This window comes from Eucalyptus grandis, chromosome 1 (assembly GCF_016545825.1).
Source record: "Eucalyptus grandis isolate ANBG69807.140 chromosome 1, ASM1654582v1, whole genome shotgun sequence".
NCBI lineage: Eukaryota > Viridiplantae > Streptophyta > Magnoliopsida > Myrtales > Myrtaceae > Eucalyptus > Eucalyptus grandis.
In genome coordinates, this window is record NC_052612.1 from 6,168,178 (window position 1) to 6,183,019 (window position 14,842).

The 14,842-nt window shown below is 37.4% G+C and overlaps 1 protein-coding gene across 1 annotated transcript; it reads left to right on the top strand.

Annotated features, from left to right (window-relative positions):
• The first annotated feature begins 13,954 nt into the window (after window positions 1-13,954).
• Window positions 13,955-14,631, top strand: LOC120294970 (protein NTM1-like 9). The gene is made up of 2 exons (XM_039316143.1): window positions 13,955-14,266; window positions 14,380-14,631. The coding sequence occupies exons 1-2, from the start codon at window positions 13,955-13,957 to the stop codon at window positions 14,629-14,631; spliced, it is 564 nt and encodes a 187-aa protein (XP_039172077.1).
• The last annotated feature ends 211 nt before the right edge of the window (window positions 14,632-14,842 follow it).

Here is a 14,842-nt window from a genome sequence, read left to right on the forward strand (position 1 = left end):
CACTCCCAACAAATGGTATCAGAGTCGATGGTTGATTAATGGCCTACTCTCAATGTGTATCGATGTTTGGAAAATATCTTGAGGAAGAATGTAGTGATCAACGCAGTTTTCGAGGAGGTGGCCGTTGTGGTGTAGCAATGTGGGCCCAATGATAGACTTTATGGTTCGGTCTGAAGAAAGATACTAGGGATGAAGTTGGGCGTGTGGGCCTAGTGACATACTTCATGGTTTGGTCTAGAGATATAGACCGGTAATGAAGTTGGGTGTTCAATATTTAACTTGAGATTAGTTGATGAGAATGATACTCAAATTAAGGGGGAACAAACCTAACATTGGAGTTCACACTTGAGGGGGAGATTGTTAGAATACATGTGTGAGTTATATTAGAGAAGTTCCACGTTAGAGAATTAATATGGTGTGGAGTAGTTGTTATATCTTAATTGAACCTCAATAGGCTTAAGTTTTTTAATGAAGGTGGGTCCAATTGAGTATGTTGACGAGCTCGAACTTGGGCTCTCTTCTGGCAATCTCCCTAGGTGAAGGTATCGAGTTTCCGCTGCACACTTCCAACATGCAAGTATTGAAATATTGAGATTTGATACCATGAAAAAATTCAAATAGATTCCCCGTGCTCCAATTACCCCAAACAATTTTTGTATCACGGAAAATATTCAAATTACACCCATATTAATAAGTAGAGCAAATTGACGTCGATATATTGCTCTAGAAACACTGTATAAGATTAAGAAAATGATTAATTTTTTTTCTAATTAATGTAAAGATATATGTCTAATTAATGTTAAGGGAAGGGGGAGGCAATGGAGCTTTATGATGATGTCGCTTAACCATGAAATCTCATTCTAGCCAATTTTTTTCCTAGTACTTATAGATATATGTATTAGAATTTTTATAGACAATATTGTAAGAGAAAAGGAGTGACCAAAGAAACATGTGGAAGAAAGAACGGCATAACTGAAAGCGCCATTCGCACGGTGGTTCAGTTGAAAAGTGCAATCCCTTTGGGAACAAGGCTTAAAACTTCAGCAAGAAGTTCCAAAAGGTTTTGTCATTTCTATTTCCATATGAGGACAGTAATGGAAGTCTAATCTCTATCATTAAAGTGTGCAAAATTGTTGTTCCCAATTGATATTAATGAAATAAAATAATTGGCATATATATCATAAATATCTGCATAAATTTCCAAAAACTTCTATATATCGTACGTCATGAATCTTATGATGTCTGAACTTTGTTGGTGTCCCAATTGGATATATCCTCACTCTAAAGGGAAGACAAACTTTGTGATTATACAGCACTGAATAATGATACTTGCTGATTTTGAATATCTTCAGTTGTTAGAGACAAATCGCAAAATCTCACCCTAAAATTTCCCCCTCCCTTGTTCAAACACACCCTTGACACACAAGGTATCTTTTTGATAAGTTGAGGGATGAGATTGAACAAATTGAAAGTTTAAGACAAATTGAACATTTCAGAATAGTTCAAGAATCACATAAAATAAATTATAAATTCAAAGATTATATTATACGTTAGGTTAAAGTTTAAGGACTATTAGTGTCATTTCTCCAATAGAAAATTTGGAGTATAATTAGAGTTTTGTGGATATTAGGATAATGAGACTAATGATGTTTATCTAATAAAAAAATGCTCCACTAGTGTTGAAGACTTGATGCATAATTTAAATTCCTAGTTTTGATTTATAGGTTGCAAGAAAGATTCATGCATGCTCCAATATTGATATATTGTTCTACAAACGTAATGTTGATTACATAAGATGATTTTTTTTTCTAATTAATATAAAGAAACATGTCTAATTAATTTTAATGGAAGTGGGAAGCAATCAAGCTTTACGATGATGTGGCTTACCCATGAAAAGTTCTACCCTATTTTCTTGGTACTTATCTGCATGTTGGAAGCCCAGAGACAAATAGGAAGCCAAAAGGAGTGAATGATGAAACACGAGGGGAAAGAGCAACTGAAAGTGCCATCGCCATGTAGGTCCAGGATAAAAAGTGCAACCCTTTGGGAAGAAGGGTAGAACTTCAGCGAGAAGGCCCAAAATCTAATGTTATTTTTATTTTCATATGAATACCCTAATGGTCTAATCTCAATCATTAAAGCATGCAACATTGTCTTTTTCCCCAACAAAATTAATAAAATATGATATTTGGTCTTGCTGAAGTTAAGATCATAGGCATAAATTCTTTGTTTGATGCACATAAAATTCCAGAAACTTCTATACATCATACCTTACATCAACTACATGTCCATGCATGTATGTTAGGATGCCTGAACTTATTGGATTAATCCCTAATCCTAAAAGGTTTACAAACTTTTTCATTACATAGTAGTGAATATTGATACTGATTTTGATTGACTCTAAATCCATAGAGACAAATCACCAAATCTCACACTAAAATTTTTGCCCTCCCTCATATAAACATATTATTTACTCGAAAAGAGAAAATGGGAAAGGTTTCTTTTTGCCAAAAAAGAAAAATTGAGTAAAGTTAGGGTTTTGGGGATGTTAGGAAAATCATCCATGTTTTAGAGTTTTTGTGCATAAGAACCATTGACCACATGAGGAAATTGGGCAGATTCGATCACCACAACCAACTTATTCTACGGGTGTCATGAGATTAAAGATGCTTATATAGTAGAAAATGCTGCATTAGTGTTGAGGACTTGATGCAAAATATAAATCCCTAGTTTTTTTTTTTTTTGGGTTGAGGAAAAGATTCATGCATGCCTAGAGAGAGAGAGAGAGAGAGAGAGAGAGAGAGAGAGAGTCATTAGACTTTTGGCATGTCACTTGAATGTTCTCGATCATGCACGGGGTTCAGCAGTCAACTTCATAGAGGAAGCTAAAACATATTCAGACAGAGGATGAGGGGCCAGTAAACTTTGAAAAGTGTGGTTTTACACTTCTCAAGCAAGCGAGACTTACCGACCAAAAAAAAAAAAATCGCAAGGGAGACAACTTTTGAATGAAATGAAAAAACACAAGTGAGGCAACTCAGTTGGCAAGGGAAGGGAAGATTGCAAAAAAAAAAAAAAAAATCTTAGTCATTGAGTCAATGCACAGGTCCACACTATAAATTCCTCACCCTTGGCCAATGCACGGGTCCTACCTCACTTCAAACCCACCAACAAAATCTCAGTCTTTCTGTCTTATTCTTCCTCTCTCTGCTTGCACAAGTTAGTGATACAAATGGAAAACACAATCTTTGAGGCAATGAGAGCACTTCCTCTAGGATTCCGATTCCATGCCACTGACGAGGAGTTGCTGATTCATTACTTGAAGCCCAAGATACTTGGATGACCTCGCAAACGTTAGTTGACATGATACCCGTGTTGGCCGTTGAAGTGGTATCCCAAGATCAACATAGCTAAAAACTCAAACATATTGGAGAAGAAGACAAAGATTTACATACCTAATTTGGAATTCATCATTCTTTATGCGGAATGACGATGATTCAACACTCAGTTTCTTCCCCTCTATGGCCCTCGAATCTTGACGTGATGAGATTGCCCCTCATGGCTTCCTTATGTGAAGTGAGAGAATATTCATGGAAGAATGTGGGTTAGAGGAGGGACCTTAGCACTATTTATAGAGTTTTCGACTGAGTCCTCTCATCATGGGCTGGGCCTAACTCGGCTCATACAAGCTAGACTCATATTCGACCATGAATAAAATCTTATGTCTTACCTTATTAAACCAACCCCGTAAAACGGTAAATTATAATTTCAATTAATGTAACCTACATCAGGAAAACTCTTACATTTTCTCACTTGAGCTATATTAATTGAGACTGTACTGTATGTGTTCACCTTTACGTTAGTTTAAAGACAATTCTTAATAGTAAATCATATCCCATAAATTCTTAAACAACGAATTATGGCGATAACTGCATGTACACACACAGAGACTTTTATGGTCATGAGTATTTTTAACTTTACTGATATGAATTCAACATGATTACGTGACAAATGGATAACACCTCATAAATAATATTTTCTTACCTTAAGTGTCATAGAAAACCATATGTGCCATTAAAGAATATTTTTATGATTCTAATGAACCCACATATGTCTTATCTTTATGGTTAACATTTCTTTATTTGTAATCAAGATATATGCTCAAGGCTGATAACCATATGCCCTTAGCCTTCACTCAAGGCTTACGCGATACCTTGAGATTTCTATTACATATAATCAACTCAATATGGTGCCTTCATCTTTATGAACACTTTATTAAATGTGTAATACATATGTAAGCTTTATTAGAGCAAAATCAAAGTAGCCCCCACTAAATAGTAGCATCCAACAATGCTTCTCAGCCTATGTTCATGACATGTTGTTCAAGTACACAATGGCGAAAGTCTTTAGTTAGTGGGTTTATAACCACACAATCTATGGAAATATGCTTTACTATAGTTTCACCATTCTATATCATCTCTGTGTTGTCAAAAACTTGACCACCATATGTTCAGACCTCTCCAAACCTTTATTGTTGTTGATAAACAACACTAAAGAGTTATTGTATCGATACAATCATATGGGTCTATTCACAAAATCAAATATGGTTAACTACTTAATGAGGTTCCAAAGTCAAATATCCTGAGTAATAGCTAAAAATCATGCTACAGACTCCGTTTGAATGGTAGAGGATGATGCAGATTTCTATTTTTCGCTTTGTCATAATATTGCACCTTCTGCTAATATAAAGATATATTCTGTTGTTGACTTCTTGTCATCTTGATAGCTAGCAAAGTTTGCATTCGAATACCTTGCTAACTCCATATCTTAAATATGTTTGTCAACATATAATTGTTTTGTCCTTTTAAGTATCTTAAAACCTTATTAATAGTAATCCGGTGATCATGTCCTAAACTTAACTAATACTTGCCTAGAAGTCTTGCCGCAAAAATAATATCTAGCTTTATGCAAATTTGAGCATACATGACACTTCTAAATGCACTAGCATAAATCCTTCATTTGAGTTTTTTCAAAATCTGAATGAGAATGCTACAATAGACTCACTTTATTACCCTTAATAACAAGAGTAGTTTCTGGTTTACAATGCTATATGCTGAATCTTTCTAAAATACGATCAACATATGCGATTTGAGATAAATTTGACATACGTCGAGAGCGATCCCTATGAATCTTAGTGCTAAAGATAAAAGATACCTAATCAAGATATTTCAAGTCAAAATTCCTTGACAACATCTGCTTTGTCTTATGCAGTAATCTAATATCATTATTTGCAAGCAAGATATCATTTATATGGAGTGTGAGAAAACTAATTTTTCTTTCACTACTGTCGCGACCCAATTTTTCGGGGTGTGGACCACCTAGGGTTTGGCTAATGGATTGTTAAGCCTAGACTTAATGCGGGCTCTCCCAAGCCCATACCAATTCGCGACTTAGGTTCAAGTTCTTAACATGCAATTGATTTTCAATTAGGAGTCGCCACTAATCTATTTTTTGTGGGTCGATTAGAAACCCAAGCAAAGTAACGGGAGATTTACTTTACTCCTACGAACCAGATTTATGAGTTCGGGGACTTGGTTACGCTAGATTTCTCTAACGCCCTTTCGGTACCTTTCTCTGTTATTTCGAAAAATGTTTGGCAGGCAGCTTGAATTGATTTTAAAATTATTTTCCTAACATGTGAGGCGATCATGCGGGTGCGCAAACCACCAATTTAACATCCAAGAAAGCAATGAATAAATTGCAGGACTTACCTCGTAGCAACGAAAGCATCTGCGTTGTTAGTTTAGAATTCACATCAACAATCCTAAATATGATTTCTAATTAACACGCAATTTCTCTTTTTGTTTTCACTTATTTAATGATAATCATGCAATGCATGCTACTAATCTAAGATGATATGACATGGCAATATGACCTAAGTTGTATGACATGAGTAAAATAATTTCTAAAGAAATGCAATGATTAAATGTGCAATCTAAATTAACCTAATGACTTAATTCTAATGACGGGCAATTTCTAATTAAATGAACCTAGCAACAATCACTAAATGACGTGCATTTCGTGACCCTAACGCTATATGACGTGCACATGATTTTTTTTTTTATTTTCTTAATAAGCATGCAATCTATCCTAATATAAAACTAACATCTTAAGTGAATGCATCTTTTTTGGATATTTATTTAAGGAAGTCGAAATAAATAAATTTCCTATTCTAAACATGCAAAATAATCCTAAAATAAGTAATTCTAACATGAACCTAATCTAACTCAAATGTTTTTTTTATTTTTTTTATTTTTTCCTTTTACGGGAGCGAACAAATAAAGGCATCAAAAACAGCACGGCACCAAATCAAGCAAGATATCATCCATGTCCATTTAATTTTGGGAAATAAATTGACGTATCGTATCTCGCGCATGAGATCGGATTGGCCAATTTCAAATGAAATCGCGAATCGTATCTCGAGCGTGAGATAGGATTGACGATTTTTCCGTGCGATTGCGAGTCGTATTTCGAGCGTGAAATCGGACAATCAATCGTATGCACGTTGTAAAATTAGGAAAATTTCCTAATTCGAGAGATCAAGAGATCTCTTGGATATGGCAATATCGATCAAACATTCAAAGAAATATTGCGATATTACAAATTAGGTAGCGACATATATGAAAATCAAATTGATGGAGAGTCTTACCTAATTCATGATGTCACACGGATGACGTTTCCGAATTCAGATGGATGATGGGTCACGGAAATCATGGTGAGGAAGGCCGGCGATCAGTAGCATGCACGGTTGCTCGGTAATCGTCGGACGCATTCCATAAGACCGAGTATTTGGTATTCTGTTTGAGAACTTCAGCTTCTTTTCACTTTGCTATCAAGCTTCGCCTTTTTAAAAAAGCTTGGGCAAAACAGGACAAACTTCACCGCCTCTTTTGTATTGGGAACGCCCTCTTGTGCCCATTGAAGAATTTGGTGTCAGTTGAGTTGTTCAGAGAATCATCAAAGCGGTTGACGTCGAGGTGTGTATCGGGTTGAGCCGGACTTGGTCCTAGATGCTTCGCCCAATCTGTTGGATGTGAAGACAGATTTGCAAGTTTGGTGGAAACGTGCTGCTGAATGCTTTGGTCGTAGATCATCACTTGCAGGACTTGAGTCTGTGTTTAATGCTATGGTGGTGGATGGTTTGACCGCGTGGACTCAACCTTTCCAGTTGAACGAGTATGTCCTTTGTTCCCAGTTCTCCATATCTCCTGGTTCTGCTCAAAAACCTGCAAAACAGAATATTTATCTAACTTGGTTCGGTGAGGACGCTGTAAGTCTCGATGGTGCTTTATGTCATCATGATGGAGGGCACTGAGCAGCAATTCGTTATGGTGATTGCGGCTAGAAGGAGTGATGTAGATCGGTGCGAGGAAGCAACTCGTGGGTGTCGCTCCGTGCAAGGCGGGAACAGAGCACCGTCGCTGGGAAAGAGTGGCAGCTTCACGGTGGCGTCTTGACTCACGCTCGGTGCTACGTTTATTCTTTTAGCGTGTAGAGTATCTGGTATCAGAAAGAAGCGAGCCCCCCCTTCAATGTGGCCATGGATGCGTCGATGTCGCGGCTGCTCTCTTGCGGTTGTGCAAGCGGCAGGATCAGAGAATTGCAAGTGTTGACCGGCACTGGTATAGAGGACTTGACCGAGGCTCTCCTCTCCAAGATCTCTCTCTTCTCTCGTGTGTTCTCTCTGAAATTATCAATTTGCCGGCCACCACGATTTCTTCAAGGGGGCGTGATGCTCTCTCTTCAATGCTCTCAATTGTGGCTGCCGTATATTTTCAATATGTGTGGCCTCCTTTTATATGCATGCACGAAGCCCCCCACCAAGGAAAGAAAATGTGATAAAATATTATAAAATCTTCACTTTTGTTTTTCTTTCCCCTCTCGGGTGCGCTCAAAATCTGCGACTTTCATGTTTTCGAACGAAGAATATATCACGCCGTGTACGCTTCTTGCTGATACATTACATGAATATATAAAACGTCGACTACCATATCATCCTTTCTTTTTATTCATTTTCATTGGTCAAATTTTCCTTTTATGCTCTTGAATGAATATTGACACGATATTTCTTTTGGTCTTGTTCCGATTGTGAATTTTCCTCCAAATATTTGACGAAGATATCCATTTCTTGTTTGAAATAAAGAAATGCCTTCATATCTATCAAGCTTAAAACCGTTCGTTCGAGTCCATCCACCATCGTCGACCCAATGTGACTGCAATAGAAAAATGAATGCACCTAAAATTATATGTTATGCAATTAATATTTTTTCAGGGATAAAATTAATCCCTAATTTTCTATGCAATAAATAAATGACCGGATCGCCAAAATTTAGGTGTCAACAGCTACCCTTGTGGTATATACATCGATCTACTTTATTCTCAACAAAACTGAATGACGTGACAGCACCATGAAACTTTAAGCACCATTGTCTACAGACTTGCTTAAGGCCATAAATAAGACTTTTTAGTTTACACACAAGCTTACCTAAATTACTTACTACAAAACCTTTAGGTTATGCCATATAGCATTTTTTTATTAATGTATTTATTGAGAAACGAAGTTTTAACTTCATATAACGTAACTCTATGTTAAAATGAGCTACTAATACCATATTCACTTTGAAATAGTCTTTAGAAAAGATTGGGAAAAAGTCGATTTATAGTTCTCACTAAGTGAAACTCTTCTCTACTAGTCTAAGTTTAAATTTCTCAATATTTCCTTTGAAATTTCTTTTAATCTTGTACACCCATTTACAACGAATGAGCTTGTGACCTTCAGCCAATTTAACAAGCTCCCAAACACTATCATATTTCATAGATTATATTTTATCTTTCATCATATCTAACCACAGATTTGACTGAGGACAAGAAGCAATGCTTATATAAGTCACTAGATTGATCACGTAGTAGATATCGTAATCATCCTCTCATAGATAGACTATATAGTTTGGTGGTATAACTGAATGTCTTTCTTTAGTAGATCTCATAAGTGGAGCTATTGCAACCACTTCATCCTGCACCTAAGAGGCTTGACAAACTTCATTAGGAATTGTATCTATAATAATATCTTGAACCTCAACAGGCTTAGTCTGTAGTGTGGAATATTCTACAATTGTCTGTATAAGCAAAGCCAAAGACATAGTGGTTCCCACCATACTATTATCTTTAATAATCTAAAAACAACTATCCTCTGCAGTATTGTCAAATTCCAAAAACTTCACTATTTGTGATTCCATAATTCTTATACCTCCATTGGAATCATAAATTAATATCCCTTCAAATGACCTGAGTAAGATACAAAATAACACCGAGTGGTTCTGCAGTCCAACTTAATATTAGATTATATAACCTTACTTCTACAGGACACTCTAAACCTTCAAATGGTTCAAGTTATGTTTATGTTTAGTCCAGTACTCAAAACGAGTTAATGCAACATATTTGGTAGAAATATGGTTTAATACATATTGAGCTATTTCACCCCACAGAAAACCTAATAAATTTTGGTGCAATTACGCCTTTTGGTCACACCAATTTATTCAAGATTTGTTTAGTATAGTAAACTAAGTTTCCATAACAAAATCTTCCAAGTATTTGACAAATGACCCTTTAAGCAATCCAACATTGCCATATTTGTCAAAATATTCACCACTACAGTCATATCTGACAATCTTTAAGATTTATCCCAATTGTTTCTTGACTTTAGTTCGAAAGAACTTGAATCTATCCAAAAATTCAGAATTTTCTTTAATCAAATATAAAAGGAATAGTCGTCAGTGACTGTGTTAAAATAAAAATTCATATACAAAGTTACCATATACGGTCCATTAATATGAATGTGAATGACCTCCAACAATTTAGGACTTTAGACTTGCAATTTTCTTCTTTATCTTAATCATATTACTTCTACAATAATCTACACAAGTCTTTAGGTAACTTTTAATAGTAGACAAAATGTCAACATTATCAGTTTTTCTACTCTTTCTTTAGACATATGATCAAGACGATTATACTACAATACATAAGACTGTTTCTTAGGTAAAGGTCTATTGAAAACAATCTTTTCAATTGTAAAAATGACATACATATCGTCGGGAGATCAGCATAATTGATATAATCCATTTGACATATTGCAGCACCCAACTTTATTTTGACTTGGAAGACATAAATATAGCATTGTTCTTTACTTCAAAAGAATAGTCACACACTTTCAAACATGATACGGAAACTAAGTTCCATCTAAAAGAAGGTACATAAAAGAAAAAAATCAAAATCAAATGCAAATCAGAATCCAAAATCTAAAATCAAAACAATATCTCTCACTAACTCAATGTTAAATATTGAGTCCTATGATGAGTGATGGTTTATCATGATTTGGCTTCCTTAAATTTATGAATCCCCTTATGGTAAACAACATAATTTGTTGCACCACTATCTAGTCACCAAGAACCGGATGAGACTTTCAAAAGGAATTGAATTCACAAATGAATGCCAAAGAATCATTAACTCCAAACTCATGCTTGGATAACTAAGTTTTTTAACAAAAATAGCAAATGACACCGTTTCTTTTAAAGGGTGATATCATGGGACCAGATTATCAGAATGATCAGTGGTTTCATAAGTTCATTTATGAGTATAATTTTGAACTTCATATCTATCATCCTTAGGATGTAATCCTTAACCTCATCAGAACTATCATACCTCATGTTGAAGAATCCTTGCATTTATCCCAATCTCGCCAGAATATAATTTTAAGCCATCGAGGCTTCTATCATCCTTTTAGTAGTGTAGTTAGCTAGTAAACCATTTTTAGGTGTTCCTAAATAGAACGTCTCATGGATAACGAACAAATTTAATTGCTCTTTTCCTAAGCAACAAAAAATACTTTCTAATTACATATCACTAACAGTGAGATTACTAGTTTATTCTAAAAAAGAATAATATGAACATCTACCAATTTCATCCCAAATAGAAAATCCTCCTTTCACTACTTAAAATTTGATTTAGTAAGAATCTCAATCATAATGGAGTTGCCATTATAGAGAAGATGACTTAATAACAAATAATGTATGCAATTGGCATCATATGAGTACTGTGTAACTTGAAAATTTTATAAGTACACATCTCAAGAACTACACGCATCATCATATAAATACCTTTGAGCAACATATATGACATGCAATTGTAAACTCCCTATATGATAGCTATCATGAGAATATATTCTAACTTTTTACGAATTCACCACCTTTGGATTTATGAACCACTAGAATTAGTTACTCCTCAACCATATGCTATACATGCATCCCTTCATGAACTAACACACAATCACCTATTTTGGGAATATGACCATGCATTAGAACATGAGACATTCCATCATAATATAAGATTGATATGTTTCAAATCTAATCAAATGTGCAACTTTGGCGGTCACAATCCAATTGAATCATTGGAACTCTCTCATACTAGGGATATAAACTTTATTACTCACATTTACCTTATATATGTGATTTTAAACTTGATGACAGGAGCAATTTGTCACTAAAATCACATGTCATGCCAATCACATTGCTCTATTCATTAATACATGCTGAATCTTATACATGTTATTAATGAATTAATGCTCTACACATTCTTATGCGAATGTAAGCACACAATGCATTTCCAAGAACATAGAGAATTACATGAAAAATACACAAAAAATGTCTCGAAAATCCACAAATTTAGGGTTCCATATGCATTTTCATATCCTTAAAAGGGGATAAGTACACTAATGGTGCCATAAGTTGTGTACGGCGCTCACTTTGGTGCCAAAAGTTTCCGTTGGATCACTTAAGTGCCAAATTTTTTTGAAAAACGCTCACTTTGGTGCCAACTCCGATCGGGTTGGCCGAAAATCCGACGTGGCACTTTTTTATTAATTTTTTAAGCTGATGTGGCTCACTGGAAAACACAGTCAGCATCCTAATACCAAAACGACGCCGTTTGGTGTCTCCCCCAATTCAAAACCCTAATCTCCGGCTATCGCCGTCCTCGACGGTCCTTGCGCTTGGCGGCCACGGCTTCGACCCCAACCCTGACGATGGCCACTCAACGGCAACGACTCCGACCTTGACCCCGACCCCGACCCCGATGATGGCCACTTGGCGGCCGCAGCTCCGACCCCGACCCCGACCCCGACCGTGACGATGGCCACTCGATGGCCACAGCTTCGACCTCGACCTCGAGCCCAACCTCGATGATGGCCACTTGGCGGCCGTAGCTTCGACCCCAACCCCGACCTCAACCCCGACGACGGCCACTCGGCGGCCAAGTCGAAACCCTAATTTCAATCCCTAACGAGTTAAACGGCGTCGTTTTTGTGAGGCCATCCATGTAGGACGGCAAAATGATGTTGTTTAAGGCCTTGTCGATTTTTTTTTTTAAAAAGCCACGTAATTATTTTGGCCAGAATCTTTCGCCGGTAGTCGGAATCTTTCGTCGGTGGCACCAAAGTGAGCGTTTTTCCTCCGATTTGGCACTTAAGTGATCCGACGGAAACTTTTGGCACCAAAGTGAGCGTTGTACACAACTTATGGCACCATTAATGTACTTATCTCTCCTTAAAAGTATCAAATATACAAAATAAATACACCACAATATAGAGAATCTCTATACAAGCACGTTGTCGGAATGTGTGGCACGTGAGCTACACATGCTCGCTTGTTGAGCCGATTTGGAAACCAATTTGATTGGGTTCGATCGGTCCAACTGGTCAATGATTCAACTAGCCGACGGTCTAACCAGTCAATAATCAACCCAAGTCGAGTCACCCAATCAAATCGAATTGGGTCAGCCTGATCAACATGGGTTAGGTTGACCCAGTCAACCGGTTCAACCGAGTCAGGGTCACAGGTCGCTCAATGACATCACATGCCACGTTTCAGACGCACGTAAGGCAGTGACACGTAATGTCATCACGACATCATCATAGACACATGTCTAAGTCGGTGACTCATGTCTACAAATGACGTCATGACGTCATTTGCCCTTAAGGCCGTTCACGTGCCAGGTAAGTGAGTGCGCATGCGTGCAAGCCCACCCGGCGGCACGTGGTGTCGACGCCAAGCACCTCCTTGCGCATGCAGGTGCGTGAGGCAGTTTCCGGCCTCTTCTAGAGTCGTGTAACCTATCAAAATGCTTGTTTCAACTAGAGGAGTCCAAATATGTGATCAAAATGCACTTTTACCGAACCAAAAATCACGAAAATGGGCAAAACAATCCTAAGCTAAGTTAAGTCCGAAATGACCATGGGTAGCAGATTTGGCCTCCACTGGAGGCACGCCACCCACCAAATTGCTTGGCTCAACAAGACGAATCCGTATATGTGATCGAAATCAAATTTCAACGGATAAAATTTCTGAAAATGGGCCAAATGTAACAGTTCAAGTTCTAGGCTACGAGACTATGATACCAAATATTAGATGTCGAAGTGGCATCCCAAGATCAACGTAGTTATAAACTCGAGCATACTAGAGAAGAAGACGAAGATTTGCATAGTGATTTGGAATCCCTCATTCTTTATGTGGAATAGCGACGATTTGATGCTCAAGTTCTTCTCCTTTATGGCTCTTGGATCCTAGTGTGATGAGACCACCCCTCATGGCTTCCTTATGTGAGGTAAGAGAATGTTCGTGGAAGAATGAGGGTTAGAGGAGGGACCTTAGCACTATTTATAGAGTTTTCGGTTGGACCCTCTCGTCACGGGTTAAGCTTAACTTGGTCCACACAAGCCAGACCCATATTCGACTATCAAAAAACTCTTATGTCTTACCTTATTAGATCATTTCTGTAAAACGGTAAATTACAATTTTGATTAATGTAGCCTACATTAGAAAAACTCTCACAACCCAAGATCGACATGTGCGAATTTGAATCTTGGCAATTGCAAGCCATGTTCGGTCACAGGTTCAACGGTAGGGAGTTGTTTTTCTTTTGTTGCGTGAAGCGCAAGTACTCAAAGAGCAAGTGCTTCGACCGAACAACTGAAGCTGGTTATTGGAAAGTGACCTGCAAGGAAAGCGCCATCATGAGCGAGGACACTGATGCGCTGATAGGAATCAAGAAGACACTGGTGTTCTACACAGGCCGTGTGCTTAAAGGTGAAAGGACCAATTGGGTCTCCCATGAATACTACCTGAATCCCAAGTGTTTGGGCCATAACGAAGACGAGGTAACGTTTTGGTTCTCATTCATTTGCACAACTGAACTGGTTATAAGCAACATTCGAGATATGCTTTTTACAGGTTGTCTCTATAACTAATGTTGTTCATGATATATGTTCAGATGCTACCTTACGTGGCATGTAGGATCAAGAACAAAAAAGAGAAGAAGCTGATGACAGGTCATGCTCCAACAGCCAACCCTCAAGTTTATTCAAGCAGCCCTCGCACATACACTAGCAATACATCGGAGACCCCTGTGAATCAAGAAGGGGACTATTCCAGCTTCTGTAACTCCCCCAACGATGAAGTTGTAGATAACCAAGAAGTAGTCGATGCTCAACCCGGGGTGAAAGATGTGCATTTTATTTTGTAGAACTTACTAAGCATGGGGTTCATTCCCAACTCCCAAGACTTATAGAGCATATCCAAGTCACAAAGACTCATTGGTTTTCTTTGGCCAAAATACTAGTGACTGCAACATCACATAAGCAATATCGGGGGCACTATATTTGTTTCATACTTCGAGATTGTTTCCGTAAAGTTACTTAAGATGGATTGCTTTATATGATCTGCATTGTTTTGGA